Source organism: Natator depressus, chromosome 5 (assembly GCF_965152275.1).
Source record: "Natator depressus isolate rNatDep1 chromosome 5, rNatDep2.hap1, whole genome shotgun sequence".
NCBI lineage: Eukaryota > Metazoa > Chordata > Testudines > Cheloniidae > Natator > Natator depressus.
Window position 1 is genome coordinate 88237914 of NC_134238.1, and position 23023 is coordinate 88260936.

Consider the following 23023-nt stretch of genomic DNA (forward strand, 5'->3'; position numbering starts at 1 on the left):
CATGTGGAATCCAGCACCTTGGCGGCGGGGGGCACACAGACTGTATATGAATATTAAGTAAGGGCAAAACAGAATCAAGAGAAAGCACACAAAGAAAGATGATTAAAGATAGTGGTAGCAAAAAGAATGGAACATTATTCTATATACAATGTGTTTTCAATGCGTGGCTTCTCATTGTACAGTCCTTCTCAAGTACTATTTCTTTCATATGCATCAAGTTAACGTTAATATGGAAGTTTGCTTAAAGATGTATAATTTAGACCTGCAATTGCTGAAGAAGAATTGTGTTACAGCAGTAAGTCTGTATAGTAAAGAAAGAAATGCTACACATCATTCCTAATATCTTCTATGGTTTGACAGGGATCCTGATATACTATACACTGTTGAGCACCTCCATGCCTCAATTAGCCAGTGTAAATATTCAATTACATACAACAAAGAACAGGCAAAATGCACAATACTCAAACTGGATGTGATCAGCATAGCCATCTACAGCTGTATAAGGTGGATGGAATTGTGAAGATAGTGATCATAAGCAGGAAGACCTCAATGCAGATATGCTTTCACTACTTGTCAAATTTTCAGTATGTATTTATCCATTTTAAAGTTAGTAATACTTTCTTACAGGGTAGAGATAGAGAGCATGAATAAATATATGGCTGTTTGAGTACAAGCTACTTGACAACAAGAAATAGTAGTTAATCGGGAATCAAAATGCTGCTCACGTTTTCTAGCATTCAATCAATGCTAGAAAAAAAATCTCTTATTTTTCTGAGGACCAATCAAGCACATGCTAATCACTAAAAAACTATTTGGGGAAAACAAACAGGAAGCTACTTTAAGGAAATCACTAGTTTTTGCTTGTCAGCAGCTAGTACAATTATTCAGTGTAATAATTTTCTGAGCATAAGCCACTCCAGCTGGACATGAAAGAGGAAGATAACATCTGTGGTGTATCCAAGAAGAGGTCTTTCACCATAAACACAATATATCTTGCTCAACAATTCTATTCTATTTGTGCCACGCCCAGGCACTTCTAAGTACAGAAAAATCAGATTATTTTTATGTTTTAAGATACAAAAGTGACATTAATTTAAACTGAATTAGCTCTAGTGGATCCATATCATCATTTTGGGAACTGTACATGAAGCCCTAGAATTTGATTTTTATACTTGAGACCATGGCAGTAAACGGATTATCTAAAATGAAAAATAATCCTTCTGTGGTTGAGTTAATGGAGTCATAAAAAGCAAAATAGTTCAGAGACTTTTTCTCTTGTCTCATCCATGTCAGGATTACTTCCTTCCTGCATTCTGTGTAAGAAGGAAAACTGAAAAGAATGTAGAGTCAAGCACTCAAAAGACAGGAAATACCAAATATTAAGGTTGCCCATGTAATCCTAATTCTGCTCTTGTGCATTTTTATATAGTCTTTAATTACATAAATACCTGTAATTGTTATATTTAGTTGTTCCCATGCATTTTTAAAAAAAGGGCAGCATGTGGACTGGGTGTGCTACTTTATGACACAAGTATTTCTGCCGGGAAGGTTTATATTATTGGTGGGGTTGCATTAGAGACCAGCTTTCTGGATCTTGTAAAAAAGATTATATTAAAATTGTTGCTTTATTAAATCGAGATACAGGATGCCAGATTGCATTCTCATCTCTGTGAAGTTAGACTCTCCCCCCTCCCGCCCCGGGTCAAAAATCCCCATTAAATATCCTCCCTCCCCCCAAAAATATGCAAAGATCCTTTCATGCCCTGTAGTCCTAAGAGAAAACCTCTTAACAATGCAATTATTGTGAAACCTCTAAGAGAACAGTGAACTGATCTTTAGAGGCATCCCAGAAGTAAAAAGATATGCATTACTTTTACTTATTATTCTTTTCTCCATTAAAGATCCACTGTAATTGTCTTAACAGCATCTCATTTCACCTGTTAAATGCAACAACGCTCCTTCATAATAGTGTAAAAAAAAAAAGTCAAATGACTAACCATTATGTAAAGATAAGTGAATTTGCCCTTCAGTTTCATTTACATATCTAAGACAATTAAAATCACTGGAAAACAGTAATTTAAATATAGATACAGTAATTCACTGTAACGTGTCCTTTTACACTAATGGTGCAAAGTTTATAGTCGCAATGTGATCACCTTGTGTAGCGAGGTAACAGCAGTCTACCAGCTCCCAGAGAAAACAGCTATGGCATCATCAGCTTCATAAAACTAAAAATATTGAACAGGCTACTACTAACTATTTGTTAAACACCAAAATGAGCTTGGCACTCTACAAAATGCACATTTCATGACAGTTCCTGCCCGAAGAGATCTTATAATCTAGGTGCTGGACAAAGACAAGACATATCACAAGACCGCGAGGAAGGAGTCACTTTAGGTTAAAAAAATATTTGACACTCCCCTCCCGCACATCTCCACCTTTTATAATTTGTGAGTCTCATAGACCAAATGGGGCTTTAGGAAAGTTGCGAATGAGGAGGGTGGTGCACTTTCACACAAGAGGCTAAATGGATGAGGAAAGAAGAAAGTAATGGAGAGTAGGAAATGAATGGTATGTTGAGACTAATATAGCTGGTAAAGTACAAAAGGAGAGGACAAATGTGAAGAGAAAAGACATCAAAGATGTAGGAATTGTGCAGGACTTTTCAAGGCACATACGAGCAGTTTAAACTTGATACATTGGGAAAAGGGAAATCAGTGGAGTAATGTGGTCTGAAACAGTCAAGAAAGATCACTTTGGCTGGATTGGAGAGGAGTGCTATGTATATCAAGGAAGCCTAAGAGGTCATCATAGTTGTCTCAAAATGGAAGATGACAAGAGCCCTCTGTCCACCCCTATTAGGAGTCTCCAGGCCATACATCATTTGGTCACTGGTTCAGTTTTTGGGGTGTACTATGACAGCTTCTTATATTCACGGGAAACAAATCAGGGTTGGTCAGTGTCAGGGGAGGATAACAGGAAATCTAATACAGTAAAGTGTATCAGCAAAAGATGTCAAATTTGCTTAGAAATTGGGTTTGGCATTTACACTGACTATAAGTGCTCCTTGTGCAAACATGGAACACAGAAGAGCTGCAGCCCTTCTAGATAAGGCAAGTAGCACCACTTCATGCAGCACCAGTCACTCACAGCTCCATTCCTTTTACTTCCATCATGATGGTTAGAAAATGGCATTCTTCCTCCCCCACTAAATGGTTGAATTAAATTCTTATTTTAAAAAGTATGAAAATTCAGAAAATTTCAGCAAGTCTGAATTACGATTATGATCAAATCTCCTGAAAAAAAGCAAGACTTAGTCCTTGCTGCTTGTGACCGAGATGCCACATTTCTGTTATAAGAAATGCTACGCGTGAGGTGGGATTCAGTGCAATACTAACAATGCCTTGTGTTAGAGAAAGTGGAAACACACACTGTGAAATGTAATTTACACCTCGTAGAGACTGAGGGCAGCTGTGTTTGAAAGTGTGCTATATGGTTATAGTTAATCCTTGTTAACTATATAAAAATTGGTAGTTGGCCCAGAGGCAGAAGCTACATTTAACTTATCCTACGAAACTGACTTATTACAGTAGAATCCAAAATGTGCTCTATAAAACATAAACCAACTATGGTTGGGGGAGAAGGATATAAACAAGCAGAGTAATCCAGACAATTAACATGAATCTTACAAAGGTCCGCTTTAGTTCTCTCCCCTTCTCATGCTCCCTCCCCACCCCTGCCATCTTGTTAGCTGCATTTTTTGCAGTATTTATATAAATGTGTATGCATGCACATATACACTCACCACCCAGCTGCACCTTTACTTGGCCATTAATGGCTGGCTAAGTTACTTGTAAGCATCTCAGTACAGTGGGTCTCAAGGAGGAGTATGACGGATGAAAAGGTACGCTTCTCTGTAAGACCATTAACTACATTTCACATAGACAGCGTCCCTTATGCTCTGCTCTTGAGGTATGTGTGTTTAAGATTAAGCAAGAGGTGGTAGCAGTGCAACCTCTGTTGAACACTACATTTAGGCTCTGCCAGAGTAGTGTGTGTTTTGAAAAGAGAAAGGAGAGACTAACACTGGTTTAACCCTCCACCCCCCTCCAATTACCTTTATTCTTCCTTGATGCAAAAAGGAAAAAAAAACAAAACAAAACACAGACCTTGGTGGCTGAGCTGTGCAACAGCCAAGGCCTTTAATCCTATCCAACGCTCCCTTCACACCCATTCTTTTTGCTACAGCTCTTAAAAAATTAATTAAAAATTCAGTAAAGAAGAGTTTATGGAGTTGAACTGCCTGAATAACTGACCACTTATTTCAGTGATCTGCTGAGGAGTTGCTCCCAAAGGGAAATCCGACAAGAAGAAGAGGACTCTGCATTACTTAATCTGACAGGGATGGAGGTCTCAACCTTTCCCCAAAAATTAAACAAGAAACACGCTATGTAAATCAAGCATTAATGGCCTGAGCACTCACAGATTCCATTGAATTCATTTCCAAAAGTCACAAGGGAGGTGGGCTTTACAATACACACATAACGTAAGCAAGGACAGTCCAAGAATCAGGATGTGTAGAGTTAGCCTCAACTTCCTTCTGTTGTGCCTGTTAATTCACGCTATGAAATGTAGGTGCCTGGGAGGGAGGAAACACATGAAGAAAAATTTACTTGCTGCACAGGCATAGCATGTATTTTGTTTAAAATGCAGAAATATTGATAACTTAAACACTCGACCCCAAATGGCAGTATCAAATCCATTTAAAAGAAGTTATAGCTAACTATTAAATAACTGCCACCCAACATAAGAAGTAATATAAATAGTTCATTAATATGAAATTAATAATTTAGTTTAGCAGCTTGCATTTAATTTTCTGTGAGACGAGATTTGAAACGTCAGAACATCCCTTCTCTCTTCCCCACCCCCACAAAAAATGGGGAGGACAAACAGGGCCCAATCCCCAAAGCTACAGCAGTACTAACAGATGCCACCACAATACAGCTTTAAACTCAGCAGGAGCTGCTTGGTGGTAAAAAGAGTCTTGTCACTGTCGATATTTAATCAATACTCCAGGAAAAATCATTGGCTTCCCATTTATTTATTTAATAAGCCTGCCACCAGCTAGTAACAGTGAATGATCTTTCTTGCTACAATTTAATCTCCACAATTTTAATAATCCTTAAAAGTGTCACACTTGAAGAATGCCACTTACAGTAATGAATGGCACTATGCAAATCCAGTCTCTTTTGTAAACCAACTGAAAAACAAACCCTCACTCACTGAGGCTTGTGCCTGGCACAGGTATCCAAACACAAAACTTTACACAGCAGATTATTTCAATATGCCTCCCACAGCAGAAAAAAGAATTCTTGATTTGACTTACATGGATGCTACTAATATGCAGCTCAAAATGTAATTAGATCCTCAGCAATTTCCATAGCTCGGCCCCTCATTCATTGCAACAAAGAATGGAAGCTGTAATATGTGTGGAATCTTCTCCAAATAAGTCTTTGACTTCACATATATTTTTAAAGATAGGTATGAAAAAACTCCTTATCCGTAAATCCTACACCAGCCAGTGTACCTAGAGCCTTTAAAGGGAGAAATGCACCCCAGCCTCTCCATTTACACAGAATAATACCCTGCTTATATATTTATTATTGACCATTAATTCTTCCCTTCCCCACATATTGGAGGGTTTTCTAAACATGGCCAATACTTTTCAAGCGATGCTTACCATTATCTCCCCTTCATTCTGGGCTCACTCTCCTCTTTCTTTTGTTTGATTCTCCTAGTTTTATGTGAGCTGAAAAATCAGCACACCTTAATCTTCCAGGTCATTAATATGTACAGGGTGTCTATAGGTTCAGTATTACAGACAAGATCGAATAGTCAGACAAGATGCAGGGGTCCATAGTACTAAGAGATGCAGCTTTTCATTTACCTCCCTCCTTTTGAAACCATTTACTATTACACTTGAGCCTTGTACTAGGTTTCTGTTTGCTTGTTTTTATTTTAAGTCCAGTGGAGCATTTCACAGCAGACACCATCTTTCCTCTCCTTACACTAAAGTATTTTAAGGGATATTGAATTGAAACTCCTCCAGGAATTTTACTGTGACCAAAGGAAACTGAAGTAGATGTTAATCATTTACTGAGTTGCTGATCCAAGGTTTTTTAAAAAAGTGTCCTGTGGTGTAAAGACATGCTGGCCAGAGAGGTAAGTGTTGACAATGACATTCCCAGCAAGTGCAAGCAAGTCTAACAGCTCCTGGACCTTTAGGAGATCTATGTGCAGCTACTGTCTATCAAATGTAGTCTTTCAATAGACTATAGTATCTTTCAATAGATCACATGACTTGTTAAAGAAATGATGACCAGAAGCTTAGCTAACAATATACAGGATCTTTTCATGATCACATTCTACTAAACAATTAGCACAAATCTTGCTCTTTAAAATTAGCTGAAGACAGATGCAGGCCAAGGAATAAGATGTGTGCACCAGGATAGAGGGAAAGGGGAACAGAGGGGATTTATTTTCACTCTCAGACCCAAAATCCTCTGCCATCAGGAAAAATTATACTGTTACTAGACCATTCTGAATAAAAAGGAATGTTTGTGTCACAAGGAAACTGGCATCCATATAAAATTAACATTGCTTAAAAGAAAGATTTATGTATGAATTGAACAAATATTTTACTGAAGCATAAGACATTTTTACAGAAAGAATGGAGCTCTCACATTCACTGCCACTGTTTTCATTTTACTGTATATTGCATTGCTTAGTGCATTAGAGATAATAAATAGTTCTGATAAATATACAGTATATTCCGTTAACCAAAGAAAAATATACTTAATGCAAAAGAGAGCTCCTTTTAACAGAGACCCACTGAAAGGATATAGTTCTGATGGAAGATTTTCTACTTGCTTTTTTTCCTGTAATACATAGTTACAGCAGAAAGACAAAAACAAAAGGATACGGTCAACTTGATTTTTTGAAACTAATTAAATTAAATAATAATTAGTCTGATATAGGTACACAAAGGATGCTCTCTTATTTTTTTTAAATAAGGTTTTCTGTTCCCCTTCTGAGGCTTATAAATGTCCTTCTATCAGGGTAGAGTTGGTGGGCCCCAAGAGAAACACCAAACATGCTGGTGCCCACCCTTTCCTTCCTCCCCACACACCTGCCTGCCTTGCCTGCAGTTTCAAAACTGCTGCTGCAGCTATGAGTATAATGCTCTCTTGCAGAGGTCAGGGAACTCTAGGCATGAGTACGGTCACCATACTAGAACATGAGAGGGGAAGTGCAAGTGACCATCAGCATCATAGTGGAACTAGCTACACACAAAGGACTGTCAAATGCACAGAGTAAACAGAAGCAGTTTTTTCTCCCTCATCTCTCCACTCTCACAATCTAGTTGTTACCTGCAACAACAGGCACAACATTTTCAGACATTTTTCAAGTGGGGGCATGTCTCTTTAAAAGCACATAAATATGACTTCTTAGGAAAGTCAAAATATAAGAACTTACAACATATTGTTACCGGAAGGATTAACCAATTTTGTTAAATTTCCCTATTGTTACTAAAAAGGGATTTATTTAGCTGTGCAATCATTCTTCTACTTTCATCTAAGACAGTGTGATTAATGTGTGATTAAATATTTTCGCAATTATTGACCAGCAAAACTTTCCCACTGAGGTCAAGAAAAAACTGCAGTTAATGCATCACAAATGAAGGGCTGTTATTTATTCTTTCAAACCTACCAATATGTAAGAGAATAGGGCCACTGGTTTCCTATTCCTTGTCCTTTCATAGAATCACAGAAGATTAGGGTTGGAAGAGACCTCAGGAGGTCATCTAGTCCAACCCCCTGTTCAAAGCAGGACCAACACCAACTAAATCGTCCCAGCCAGGGTTTTGTCAAGCCAGGCCTTAAAAACCTCTAAGGATGGAGATTCCACCACATCCCTGGGTAACCCATTCCAGTGCTTCACCACCCTCCTAGTGAAACAGTGTTCAAAACTAACCTGAATTATTAACTGCTTTTATTGCTTCATACATGTGTGTCAAAAGTCACTGTGCCATAGAACTTAATAAGCATCCAACTAATGTAAAACAAAGCCTTATGAAATTTTAATAGCAGGGGGAGGGGGAAGAGAAAGGAAGAGGAATGTATCAGAACCCTATTTTATAAGTGAATGTATCAAACACATGGTATATGGAGTCAGGGAGAAGAAAGAGCAGACAGGACACATCTGTGGAACAAGTCTATACACACACATGGTTCTGGGCCAGTGTAAACAAACTGAACCAGACTGACTACTTCTACTAGCTGCATAAGCAATTAAAAGAAATGTATGACCCCTTATAATTAAATAACTATTCAACTATATTTCTATTACAACAACATTGTCAGGTCACTCCTCTTTCTGAAAACACTGAGGTCCAAATGTTCACAAACTCACATGCCCAATCTAGCTGTCAGACACAACTTCCCAACAGGCGTGTCAATCCCCATGTAGGAGGTGGTACACTTTAACCTCATTTTTCAAACTCAAGTTTTTCATTCTTTAGCTCTGCGCCTAATAAGATTTTTGTTTTGTTTTTAAATGTTTGAGCAAAACCCAAGTAACCATTAGCGTGCTGATACCATTGCCTTACATGTCGGCCAATATTGTTTTCTTGTAATTCTCCATCTGTCTGTTGTCTCTTGTTTTATACTTATACTGTGAGCTCCTTCAGGCAAATAGCATCTTTTTGTTCTGCTTTTGTACAGTGCCTCGCACAATGGAGTCCTGGTCTATGACTAGGGCCTCATGGCACTAAAGTAACACAAATACTAATAATGTGAGGGTTATGTTTCTCATCCCACTCCAAGAGAGAGGATCATTTAAAAATGGTTAAACTTCCAATCAAAATTAGCCAGTCACTAATGAGTAGTGAAGGCTATTTGATTTTTTTTAAATCTTAAAAAGACTTTAAATATTTGCCAGTGAACATCCCAGTAGAAAAATTTCTCTTTGTTTAAGTTAGCAATGACATTTTTGGTATAAACGTGCCATTTTATTACTCTTGATAATTTTATAACTACCAGACTGATTTTTTCCAAACTTAGCTTGAGGTTTAGTCCTTGTTAAGATCTATGAAACAAACCATGTTGAGGATTTTAGTATCATGGGTGTAATAATGGAACTATATTCTATTCAGCCAAAACAAAACACGGCAGCACCTTCCCCCCTCCAAAGTAAACAAGGTAGGTTAACATGGATGCAACGTTCTAGCAAGGATCTCTAGTTTATGCTCTTCACTAGCTAAAGAACTTCCTTGATTGAACATGGCAGATGAACAGGGTACATGATTGCTATGTAGCAACTCATGAGGGAAAATAACTTAGCCCGGTGGTTTTCAACCCTTTCTTCATTTGCAGCTTTCATATCCAGTGTAAAGATACACTGTTGCATAAGTGAACTGTTTCAGTAATTTACATAACTATCATCAGGTCCACTTCCACTCCTACTATTTTGCAATAAGGTTATTATAATGCAATACAATTAAAACTGACCAAAAGCTACATGTCAGTATATTGAAAAAAGCAATTTAAGAGGTTTAACTTGTTCAGTTAAAAATAAATACTGTAAAGTAAATACATTCAATAATTGGTAAGAGTAATGTTTAAACTTTATTAATAGAGTTCCGGCACAGCTCACATGAAACAGAAATAAGGTATACACATACAACAAAAAATAACATGAAATATCAGACTACCTGCACTGTTAACATACATAGTTATTTCCTCAGAGAACGTTTCTAACATATTGAGATACCATATGTTGTCTTTAAGAGACGTACCATCTTGGTGTAAAAAAAAGAAAACATCCTGCTTAGCTGTTCCATTAATTTCAAAGAGCTTTCAATCTGGTCCTTAGTAAATATGTGATAAAAAATTTAAAAAGCAGTACATGCCGTATTACAACCTTGTACGATAAGTTCTGTCTTCTAGATAACATTCTGATAATGAATTTAAAGTAAGTATGTAATATTTGTCATTCTTACAAAGTTATGGGTGTAGAAAAAAAATGTACATTAGGGAAATGGGCCCCAAATCTGCAAACACTTACACACATGCTCCATTTTACTACCATGAATAGTCCCAAACTAAAAGCTCTATGTAACAGATAAGGTACTATTATTACTACTACTCGAAGTAGTAAAATGAAGTGTGTGTGCGCGCGCGCATGCAGGATCAAGGCTATAGTACATCATCACATAATTAAAGAAAGCAATGTACCATGCAAAGAGAAAGATAAGGTGGCATATTTGAACCTTAATCTTTGCACTGTTATTCAATGAGTGCTTTGTTCACATCCGTCTAGTAAGTGTGTATTCTGTATTATATATCATATTTTAAAGAAATTACCCTTCACATCCATCCAGAAAGGGAAATATTTTTAAGTGTCATGTTAACAAAAAACGTTGTGGGGGGGGGGGGCGCGACATGGGGGGGAATGCACATGAAGCATATCTGACTCAAAACAGAAGACAGTGGCACAACCAGGAACTTGTGGTGAACATCTGTTACACCCTTTTTAAGATGTTTTGTTTTTGGAAAAGGGAAGCAATGGCACAGTAAGTACTGTTGTCTCTAACTTCATAAAGAAAGAGTACTTGAAGAATCTCCCTCAAAAAGTCACTTTTATAACAATGGGCCCAGAAGTGGATCGGTTTTGGAATGGCTCTTTGATCCATGACCTGTGGAGGCAGATTCTATTTAGGGCACCAGGTCACTTATTATATAACTCTCGCACTGCCCACTACTTCAAGACAATGAGCAGCTTTTCTCTTATTCCACCCCCTCACCTTTAAAAAAGATAGATATCTTGGGATTACCGGTTGGTTGGATGGTAATAAATATACGTGTAGGGATTATACAGCACTTTTAGGGTTTCCACATTTCATGGGGATAGACAGCAAGAACACATGTGCAGTTTATACCAGGTTTTAATTTTATTTCTGTTGCACATTAATGCTGTCAAGAGACACCATTGAAAGCTGCAATAATTTGGTGAGTCTCTAAGATTACTCTCTAAGAAATTTTTATGTCAGTCTTCAGTAACTCTGGAAAATGAATGAATATTTATGTCAGAGCTTGAATAATTTACCAGTCACTTATTAGCCGGGAGGACTAGACCCACCAGCCAGAGGTGGATGTGAAAGATAGGTGTGCAGGGGTTTGTGTGCTTACTGCTCATAGCTTTCCCAAACAGCAGCAGAGCGAAACGGATGAGGTACTTTTGCACTACTTGCAGAACTACCAAGGGATAGCTGATATTCACAACCCTGTGGGACAGCAGTGAACACTATGATCCATAGTAAAAGTTTTTTATACTGAGCAGAAAATGATGGCTTGGGCCCATTTTTTCCTCCATGGAAAACTTCTCTCTTGCTAAATAATCAGTGGGTAAGTGTATTTTTTCCAAACACTGAGTTAAGATGCTAAATGCAAGAACAAATTGACCAACCAACACATTTTATAATACAATGGCCCATAAAAAAAACCCACTGCAAGAAACAGGAAATGTTTTGCTCTCAGAGACATTTTGTTCTTGGTTTAAACAAATCACCTTCATGGAATATAAAATAAAACTGCAAACAAAGCATAGTCAATTTGTCACAAATCCCACACTGAATGCCTGCTATATTAGCAACTTCCCTGCATAAGTTATGTATTTATGAGCTGTTAATTACAGCCAACTAATTGTCTGGCTGTTGCACTCATCAGGTGTTTATTTACAGAATGCTCACTGACAGATGAATATGACCAGTTTGGGATTTTTTTTTGTTTATCCTTAATTACTCCCCAATCCCCATATGAAGGAATCCTCGTCTAGCTATTCTCCAGCTGCTTTGACCTGGAAAACATACTCAGACTGTTGAGTCATGGCTCTGAGTACCCAGAGCTAACCCCACACTCAGATTTTATCTGTCATTTCAGAGCATTTCTTTTATATGGTATCTAATTGGCCACAACCACCAAAACATTCACACAATTTACTTAGGACAGCAGGCAGACATGGTAGCTTTGGCCATGAGGTAACACCAACTTATTCATCCTTGGCACGGAAAGCGATGTGAATACTATACTTCTAAAGGGATAGGAATGAGGAGGAAGAAAAACATCTTTATACATGCTGTTTTGGAATGGTTTGGCTACTCTTATCACAACAACAACTAGTGCACTACATGCATACAGAAATATAATGATCCAGCTCCCTATACATCCATCTGCTGTGATGAATGGAGATAAACACGGAAGAACAGCAGAGAAAAACCCAGAAAGCAGCAAGAGAGAGTTGTCTTCCCTTGGTATGCTCTCTCGTTCCTGGGAGCCTGCAGGAAGCTCCATTCCATCCCCATAACAAATCTGTATGGATGGCCTAACTCCCAGGGAGGAATGAAATACAAGACATGTCCAGAAATATATTGCCATACTATGGGAGTTAAGGCTCCAGGAAGCAGTATTAACCCCCATTCCAACATGTCCACTCTGTGTGTGCTTGTGAAAAAAAAAGTGAGGCGGGGATATGGTGCAGTGGTGATTTGGCAGCCACACATCCCTGGGCCTCCAGCAGGGGGAGTGCTTTTTGTTTGCCAATTAAGTGCTTTTGACAAGCATTAAAATAGTTATTAAACAAAAAAAATTGTTTCACTCTTAAGATCTGGTATTAGAATCCATCACCATAGCAATTAGGAAAAAAAAACAAAAACTAAGAACTCCTCTCCAATGAAGAAGTCAGTATAATGTCAGACACAATAACTTCACTAAATTGGGTGAAATAACATGGCTGTAACTGACGTCAAAACAGAATGGGATATTATCCTATTGAAGTAATGGCAAAATTAAGTTCCTTAAAAGAAGCTATCCCTGTGTCACAAACCCTATTTGTTTAAGCAGGGAAGGTATACAACCAGACCTTATGCACTGATTAAATGAAACCCAGGACAATTGAATTTAACAACTGGGTTTTATCCTGTCATTTACAGTATATTTTTTAGTTAAAGGCTAAATTAGCAATTCTTGTTGCTCTTGCAAATTGAATACTATTGCCTGAAGCAAACATTTTCCTTCTAAGGCCTTTCTCATGCAAACTGTTTTTCATTGAGTTCAGTGCCTCTACACAAGTCACATTACCCACAGGCTTAAGCGTTTCAGGTCCTAGCCTTTAGACTGTAAGATCTTCAGGGTAAGGTCTGCACCTTCCTACATGTTTGAACCATGTTTAGCACACTTGAGAAAATATTTATTTAGATTTAAACAATAAACATCCACACAAGAGCTCTAGGCACCCTAACAATTAATTAGGTTCAACCACATAATTTTGACCAACAGAGGGGGGGAAAAGAAGGGGGAAAAAAACCACACAAAAAACCAACCATACACAGGTAACAAGTTAATGCAACCAGCCAACAAAACAAAAACAAAGCCAGTCCATCTGGCTGCGATGGGATTGTAGGCTCTCTGTTGAAGAACAGCATCCTCCTCCCATGGAGTTCCTATTGGTGGTGGGGTGCAGGGCCAGGCTGCAGGTTCTAGCAAGCAATAAAACCTGCACTGCAAGGACTAAATTCTGTTCGCCTTATTCACATAAATAGCCCGAGGGAAATCAATGGATCTACAGTGAAGATAAGCAAAGAACACGACTGGCCTTAAGACTAATATTTATATTTCTTCTGCCGCCCTCTTCTTAGCCCTCCCTCACTTATAAACAGGCGTTGGTTAAGTAAAAAGCTAACGTATTGCATCATATGACAAACCCATAATCTAATCCTGATTACAATTTGAGTTTCCGTGTAACTATTTCCAGTTTCTCCTTCCCCCATAAGAGAAGAACTGCCTGAATTCACATCCCGCCCTGATAGCATACACAGTTTTTGCAAGCTTGCTTGGATGCCTAACCAAGCCAGAAAAAAAATCTGTTCAGTATGTGCTGTATAAGCAAAAGAAATTACATCCTTGAGCATCTGCAAGAAGAGATATGGATCCTTAAAAATACAAATTAATGAAAGTGCCAGTGCATTACTAACACACCAGTTCCTGCACTGATTGTACTTCATGGAGCCAAACCAAGAAAAATAATTCAAAAGACATTGTTATCCACTTCCTGAAAAGTTTAAATTTGAAAAAGTTCACACATTTAAAATTAAGGGGTAGAATAAGCAGTAGGCTGCTGTAGTTTTAATTACACTGCATCATAAACCAATAAAGCAGATTTTTTCTCTTTGAGAAATAATTGCTTGGTGGTGTTGTTTAGTTTATTTCTGAAAACGATCCGTACCTCTTGTGCCTTTCACATAGCTACACATCAACACATTTTATAAGGCAACAGATTATCAACCAGTGGTACCATTTTGACAGTCCCATTCAGACATCAACAGCTCACATCCACTACACAGTTTATTATTCACTTTTGAAGACCGCATTTCAAGACACAACTCAGAGGGATGGGGAAGGAAACACACAAAGGACTCTTTTCCACTCCCTTTTCCCTTGCCACCATGCTTTCAAGATTATACAGAGATTTCCTCCCCACTCCCACTCACAAAACTACAGGGTCCAATCGATGGCAGGAGGAGCGAGTGTTTCACTTGCTCAGCCACAAAAGATGGGCACAACATAGAGCAGTTTAACATTTCTTCTGAGTGATGACACCTTCTCAGAAGATTGATTATGTGAACAGTATTTGTATACAAAACATCTGAAAAGTTCTAGGTTGTAACTTGAGTTCAGAACCTTCAAACTCACTAAAGGAAAGCTAAAACCTCTTACTATAATTAACACCTACTTCATTGCTAAAGTATTTATAGACTTCTTAGCATTCCCAGATATCATTCAATTTATGGCAATACAAAAGTACTAGCAGACAGAGTTGTATTACTACAAGAATTATCCTACAGAAATAGAACATGCTATGGACGCTTAGGTTATGTAAGTACTACTAATATGCTTACAGGACATTTTTCCCTATTACTTGCACATATAGACATATTCTGTGACTTCTGGATTTAACCATTTTGGCTACACAGAAATTTTTAAGGTTGGTACATACTTCTGTATCACTTTTAATACGTAACCAGAGAGAGGCTACAAAAAGATTACACTGCAGGAGAACTCCGAAGGGTAATTTCTCATAGCTAAAAATTTAAGACTTTATATGTAATGTTATCTTGTAGCCTTCCTACATCATCTCTCACATTTCTCCTTTTTATGTCTACATTAACAGTGTTTTTTCGAACTGCTTTTTAATCTAGATCACAATTACATTATAACTACATATTAAAAAAAAATCCCTCTTGCACAACAATTTTGAGCTAGTACCATTATTATGCAATTAAGATAAGCCTGACAGCTTTGAAGGGAAGAAGCAAATATCTCAAAGGAGTATCAGATGTTACAAATTTCTAGAGGGAAAAGAAGTGACATTGCATGGTTTCAGTACATCAACCTGTTAAGAGTTTAAGTTTCCAATTCTCAAAACCAACACTGAAGGTCAAACTCTATTTGCTAGCAAAGCTTAATCTGTTCAAATATCCTTTCACCATGTTCCTAATAAGAGAATGCAATATAGTTACTATAAGCTGATGCTCAGGAGATGGTCATTCTCTGCATTTTTAAGAGTGGAATATTTTTGAAGATTTGCACAAAGCATGTATCACTTAAGGAGATATTTGCCTACTTGCAACAGGCAGACTAACATCACAACAAAAATTTGTTTTCACACTGTCTCCAGACTATTTACTCACACTACTGAATACAAAGAGATAAAATAGTGTCTTCTTAGGCTACTTCTACACTAATAGTGCTACAGTGGCACACTGCACTGATGCAGCTGTGCCATTGTCGCACTTCTGGCTAAGACGCTCTAAGCCGTCAGCTTAATTACTACACGAGAGGTGGTAGCTATGTTGTTCGGAGAGTACTGTCTACACCATCGCTTAGCTTGGTATAATTTACATCGCTCAGGGGTGTGGATTATTATGAAGGGAAAGCAGTGGATGTATTCTTTCTTGACTTTAGCAAAGCTTTTGACACAGTCTCCCACAGTATTCTTGTCAGCAAGTTAAAGAAGTATGGGCTGGATGAATGTTCTATAAGGTGGGTAGAAAGTTGGCTAGATTGTCGGGCTCAACGGGTAGTGATCAATGGCTCCATGTCTAGTTGGCAGCCGGTGTCAAGTGGAGTGCCCCAGGGGTCGGTCCTGGGGCCGGTTTTGTTCAGTATCTTCATAAATGATCTGGAGGATGGTGTGGATTGCACTCCCAGCAAATTTGCGGATGATACTAAACTGGGAGGAGCGGTAGATACGCTGGAGGGCAGGGATAGGATACAGAGGGACCTAGACAAATTGGAGGATTGGGCCAAAAGAAATCTGATGAGGTTCAATAAGGACAAGTGCAGGGTCCTGCACTTAGGACGGAAGAACCCAATGTACAGCTACAGACTAGGGACCGAATGGCTAGGCAGCAGTTCTGCGGAAAAGGACCTAGGGATTACAGTGGACGAGAAGCTGGATATGAGTCAGCAGTGTGCCCTTGTTGCCAAGAAGGCCAATGGCATTTTGGGATGTATAAGTAGGGGCATAGCGAGCAGATCGAGGGACGTGATCGTTCCCCTCTATTCGACATTGGTGAGGCCTCATCTGGAGTACTGTGTCCAGTTTTGGGCCCCACACTACAAGAAGGACGTGGATAAATTGGAGAGAGTCCAGCGAAGGGCAACAAAAATGATTAGGGGTCTGGAACACATGACTTATGAGGAGAGGCTGAGGGAACTGGGATTGTTTAGTCTGCAGAAGAGAAGAATGAGCGGGGATTTGATAGCTGCTTTCAACTACCTGAGAGGTGGTTCCAGAGAGGATGGTTCTAGATTATTCTCAGTGGTAGAAGAGGACAGGACAAGGAGTAATGGTCTCAAGTTGCAGTGGGGGAGGTTTAGGTTGGATATTAGGAAAAACTTTTTCACTAGGAGGGTGGTGAAACACTGGAATGCGTTACCTAGGGAGGTGGTAGAATCTCCTTCCTTGGAAGTTTTTAAGGTCAGGCTTGACAAAGCCCTGGCTGGGATGATTTGATTGGGGATTGGTCCTGCTTTGAGCAGGGGGTTGGACTAGATGACCTCCTGAGGTCCCTTCCAACCCTGATATTCTATGATTCTATGATTCACATAGGGGTATGGTCATACTGAAGTAAGTTCTAGTTTAGACAAGGTCCAGATGTGCAAACAAAACACCATGATAAACAGACAACTACTTGTTCTCTCTTTCATCATGTAGCAGACTGAAGATAAGGATATAGAGAATTCATCAGTGACTATAGTGAAGTTTATCAGACGCCTTGGGTAAATTAAAAATAGCAACTGTCAGTGGCGATTCCTCCTCATTTCACGAACCAATGAGCACATATAGCCTGATTTTCAGCTACACCAAGCACAGACAACTCTAACTGACATCAATGAGACGGGCAGACACTCAGCACATATCTGAATCACACCTATACCTTCTTGGGAGTTTTAAATCTAAAGTATTTCTTTTTTCTGACGAGACAAGAATTTTTGGTTTGTATATTAATTATTAGAATGATACACATAGGGGAAAAAAGACCGGAGAAAAACAGTGTAACTGCCTTGTGTTACACTGTTTTTCTCCGGTCTTTTTTCCCCTAAGTGTAACACGAGGCAGTTACCTTATTTAAAAGTATATTTTTATTTACCTCACGGGTGGGCCCATTTCCTAGTAGATGCTTATTAGGCACCTGTCACTTTATAACTTTATTCCTACTACTTTTAAAAAAATATTTGTTTTATTTTAAAAATGATTGGGATAAAAAAGCCTTCATGCACAAGGAGTATTCACAAATTCGTGTTTGACAACTATGAAGTCTTATGAAATAAATTTTATTTAAGTTATTTTGTCAGTTTTTTTTTTAACATATTGCAACACCAATGCATTTTCTCTCTCTAATCTAGAAAAAGAAGTGACACTGTAACAATCTAAGGGCTTGTCTACACATACAGCGCTGAAGAGCGCATGTGGTGAAAATGCTCTATAATGATGGGAGAGAGCTCTCCCACTGACGTTATAAAACCACCTCTGAGAGAGGCAGTAAATATCTGAGGAGAAGCTCTTCCACTGACATAGCGCTGTTCACACTGGTGCTTATGCTGGTGTAATTTATGTCGCTCGGGTGGGGGCGCACGTGGTTTATTCACACCTGAGTGACATAAATTATGCCAACATAAGCTGTAGTGCAGACAGTGTAGCTTTTTTGGGGATTTCACAAAAATAATAAAAACAAGCTACAGAAAAAGTCATTATAGGACAATGGACCAAATCACACCCAATTTAGGTAAACAGGGATGTAGCTATAACTGTACTCTTGCTTTGGTAAGTTGTCACTATAATTAATTAAGCAATACCTCCGGTATTGAAACAACTTCCATCAGCAAAGACAAGCTTATCTTTATGGAGGCAAACACATTTTGATAAGTCCATTAAGTTGGAATATTAAAGTTTGATCAGCAGTACTAAAAAAAATAATCTCATAGTAAGCACGCAATAATTCGGCAAACTCATACACCAACAAAAGCAGTGGAACTGAATAAAAGTAGAGACACTACAGAAGAGTATTTAAAATGCATGGTCACACAGCTTGCAACTGCAGGCAGAATTTAAAACGAACAGAAAAGCTTCAGTAAATTTGTTGCTCTTTCACAATAATCGGCATCCTGGCTAGAACTGAATCTGCATCAGCATTATGAAATTTCATGGTTAGACGATTGATTACTATGTTGTTTATTCCTTATACAGATGTCATAAGCAAGCATACTTAAATTTGTATTAGAGAAAAAACGTTTGTATATGTAATGAAACATTTGCAACAATTGAGAGCACAGTTTTTTGAATAGACATTTCTGATAAAAATAATATTTGATCTGGACGTCTCCGAAGATTGTTCTACACATACACACATGCTTAGGATAATGCCAGATTAGCCAACATGCACAGGAATAAATCATGTACAGCTGAGACAATTACAGGGGATCCCATAGTATCAATACTTCTGGGGTCCTTTATTTGCATCCCCCCCCCCCGAATAAAAATACACCAGTAGGATGATGAAGCAAAGTTTACTATTCTTGGGTAAAGGCACTGTGGTCAGTAGTAAACAAACTAAGAAGTGTTTCTTCAGCCAGGGCATATTGCTATTCCTTACATTAGCTTAAAACATCTATGGATTTTATGACAAGCCAAGATGGTTTTAAATTGAAACTAATAAAGGAGGTTTAACTTCTGCAGTGCATTTAGCAATACGTTTTTAATGGATCTTCCTCATTAAAATAGTAACAATTTTTATTTTGTAATACTTCTGACAATAACTATATGATAAAAAGGAAGAATCAAAGTATTTTACAACTAAAAATAGAACACTGAAAGAGTCCTTAATTTGAAAGTCATTCAATGAGCCTGAGGGCACCTGTACAGTGCCTTCTCAAAAGGTGTTCGAGGTACTTTATGATGCCTATAAATAAGCACACCATATTCCACTTGAACTATTAAAATCAGTGCATTCATTCACCTATCTTATTTGTGACTGCCACACACACACTATCTCTAAATAAGGGGAGAAACAGCGTGGCTTTGCAAGACTACAGCCTCCAGCACTGCCAACCCCCAGTGTTAAAAAACTATGAGTCAGGCCCAAATCATATTGGTTTAAAAATAATAAAAATGGGGTCCTTCCTATTTGGCTTCTGGTTTTTGAGCCTTTAGGTTTCACATTTGCAAGCTTTTATTTGCAACCATGGGGGCTGAAAGCTTATTTTAAAAAAAGGAAAGCCGAGATTCTCACAAAACTTAAAAAAATATTTTCTACTGAAGTGCCATATTATCAATAAGAAAAAGGCTAATGTTAGGAACACGAGAATTGCCAGCCTGGATCAGACTCAAGGTCTAATTTAGTAGCCAGCATTAGATGCTTCTGAGGAAGGGGTATCCCCCAGTAAGCAGCTGTGGGATCATTTCCCTCACAGATTAGGTTTCATCCTGATCCCTAATAGTTAGAGATGGCGTAAACCCTGAAGCAAGGGATTCAATATACTTTTCAAAATTTGTTAGCACCACCTGTGAACATTTTTGTTTGTGCATACAGAGTACATAATGTATTCACATTGACATAACCAGGTTAAGTTATGCCCCTTGCAAAATTTACATTTAAATTGCAAATATTTTGATACTAAAATTATACAATATTTACTCCAGATTAAAAACTGGGCCAGTAACAACAAACTTAAAAAAAAAAATCCTGCAGTTCACAAAAGACAAAACACAAACAGATCCCACACACAATTGACTTCATTTAACATTAAGCTGAAGGCTCTTAAAAGCCAAAGAACACTACAAACACTAGCCAACGCTTTGGGCTTACTATCAAAAAGCTGTGGCAAAAGTCGTGCATTTAGTAGCATTCAACAAATGGGCTTTATATAGACAGTGTTAAACCTACAGCTCTTAACCACTATAAGTCTCTTGATCTGATTTTTTTTTCCACTTGGAACAGAATAATTCAACACATACGCCTTGAATCTTCATTAAACAGAGAACAGTTAAAAAAAATTAGATAGATTCTCCCATCTCTTTATATGGGGAGTACCATTTTGGTTTTAGTAAAATAATTAAAGATCACATGACAGATATACAGAGCTTCTAAAATGTAAAGTGGATTTCTCTCTGTATACAAACAATATATTGCAATTTAAGTTACCTGTTTGAATAACATACGTCAAAGCACAACACAAAATTATTTCAGATCCCTATTTAAAATCTCAGACACATATACATGCAGACTGTTAGACATATAAGTGTGACGTCAGAAGGTATTAATTAGCAATTATCAAATTCCAAATTCCTATTAGTTTGAATTATTTAAGACAGCAACATATATTGTTTAAAGTCACATTCCTTATTTGAATTATACCTTCTAGAACACACTGGTATCTTAAACAAAATAAGATGGGACAACATGACTATGTATAGGAACAAGAAATTAAATCTACATGCATTCTCTAGATCTAGGTCAATACATTTTGCTTCAGTCCATAATAATGAATTTCTGTAGGACATGGAAGTACTACCAGTACCATTAGGAGTCCCTTAACCTGTGTTGTATGATCACCTCATTTTTCTGTATTCCCACTCAGGGTATGTCTACCTTACAGCCACTACAGTGGCACACCTATGGCTCTGCAGCTGTGCCACTGTAGCGCCATAGTGTAGACACTTCCCACATTGATGGAAGGGTTTTTTGTGTCATTGTGGGTAAACCACCTCTCCGAGAGCCCGAGCTAGGTAAATAGAAACATTCTTCTGTTCATCTAGTCAAGTCTAGACAGGGGGTTAGGCTGACCTAACTACATTGCAGAAGGCACAATGTTTTTCACAGCCTAAGAGACGTAGCTAAAAAGCTTTGCCCAAGCATCACACAAAAGCCCCTCCCAATATTATAATACTATTAATAGGGATATTAATCACTAGATTCCTTTCACAATTTATGATGGTTATTGGCCAGCTTGATAGCCATTCACAAACACACTGTACAATCTTTCAGGACCTACTGTACCTGCCGAGTTCTTCTCCAGTCTCATAGTAATCATCCAGGTTCTCCTGCCTGAAGACAGTCATGATAGCTGTCACCCTTCAGAAAAACCCAGCCGACTTCAGCACTTTTTCCTTCCAGCTCATCACCACATCTCTGTAGTACCCAATGACACTTCATGCACTACTGTGCGCCCTGGAGAGAGGGGAAGAGGTAGGTGAGAGCCTGGCTTTGTAAGAGGGCTGTGTGGGGTGGTACACATCACACACGCAGACTGACAGTAGCAAATCTCCCAGCTAAGGTTACACAGAAATCCCCACGGGGATTTAAGGGATTAATCACAAAGCGCGTGTGGCCCTGAATCCCTCGCTCTGCTCCCCGCAGAGCAGAAGGGCCCAAGCCCCGCGTCCACTCCCGCACTCCCCTAGTGCGGAGCCGAAGAAGGAAACCTGCGAACCCCGCCTCCCAAGCCCCGGCTCTGCGGCGGACACATGGGCAGGAGTAGGAATGCGGCCGGCAGCCTTCTAGGCTCTGAGCCTCCGCTTCTCCCCGCGGCTTCCTCCCCTGCGCCTTCTCCCGCCGCGGCACCCAGCGGCTCCCGGGCAGGCACTTCCCCGCCGCACGGACGCCACATTCCTCAGTGACCCCCCCCTTCCCCGTTACCCGGCCAACGAAGACGTGCTGCCAGGCGGAGCCGCCGGGGCTACCGCGCCTCCATACACGCCAAGCTAGCAAAGGCGAGGGGCGAACCCGCCCAGGCGGCAGGGACTCCGGGCATCCCCGCGAGCCTCCAACGCACCTGATTCCCGGGCGCGGGGGGGAGACGGGGGACGACGCCTCTTGCGTCTAGCGGCAGGAGCCTCGGCCTTTCCCCGGCCGGCAGAGCTGCCCGAGGGGGGGAGCCCCCCTCCCACCCCAATCGTGCTGCTGCAGGGCGAGGGGACGGGGACGCGGCCGCAGCGCCGGGAGAACCCGCCCGCTCCCCTCCCCCGGCGCCACTCACTGCCGCTGCCGGGGGCTCGCCGGCGGTCGCCGCAGCCAGGAACTGGGACGCGGCGCCAACCTCCCCGCTGCCCGGCGTTCGCTGGAGCAGCGCGCAAGGGAGCCGCGCAGGGCTGGGGAGCGGAGCTCCGCAGCGCGGCCAATGAGAAACCACCCGCCGCCGCCGCCGCCGCCCCCGCCCCCCTTCCGCCGCCTTCTCCACCCCTTCTGGCCGCGGCCTGCCCCGGCCGTGGGGTGGGACCGCCGCTCGCTCACAGGTGCACGGCCAAGGTGCGGGAGGCGCCGGCTCTGGGGCCCTGACTCCCGGAGGCTTAGCCCCGGGCGGGAGCTGGGCGCGGTGGAGGCACCAGCGCGGTCGAGCAGGTTCCT

The 23023-nt window shown here is 39.9% G+C and overlaps 1 protein-coding gene across 4 annotated transcripts in view; it reads right to left on the bottom strand.

Annotated features, from left to right (window-relative positions):
• DAPK1 (death associated protein kinase 1) overlaps nucleotides 1–22786 on the bottom strand; it is a 121956-nt gene extending 99170 nt beyond the window's left edge. For 3 of the 4 annotated variants that reach the window (XM_074953162.1, XM_074953161.1, XM_074953159.1), the window contains exons 1-2: nucleotides 22656–22786; nucleotides 21677–21847 (exon numbers count right to left, since the gene is read on the bottom strand). In XM_074953162.1, the coding sequence (XP_074809263.1) occupies nucleotides 21677–21738 (62 nt within the window). In that variant the 5' untranslated portion in view covers nucleotides 21739–21847; nucleotides 22656–22786. Of the gene's footprint in view, nucleotides 1–21676; nucleotides 21848–22101; nucleotides 22288–22655 lie in introns of those variants that run through there. The other variant, XM_074953160.1, reaches the window with a different exon arrangement.
• Nucleotides 22787–23023: the final 237 nt, after the last annotated feature.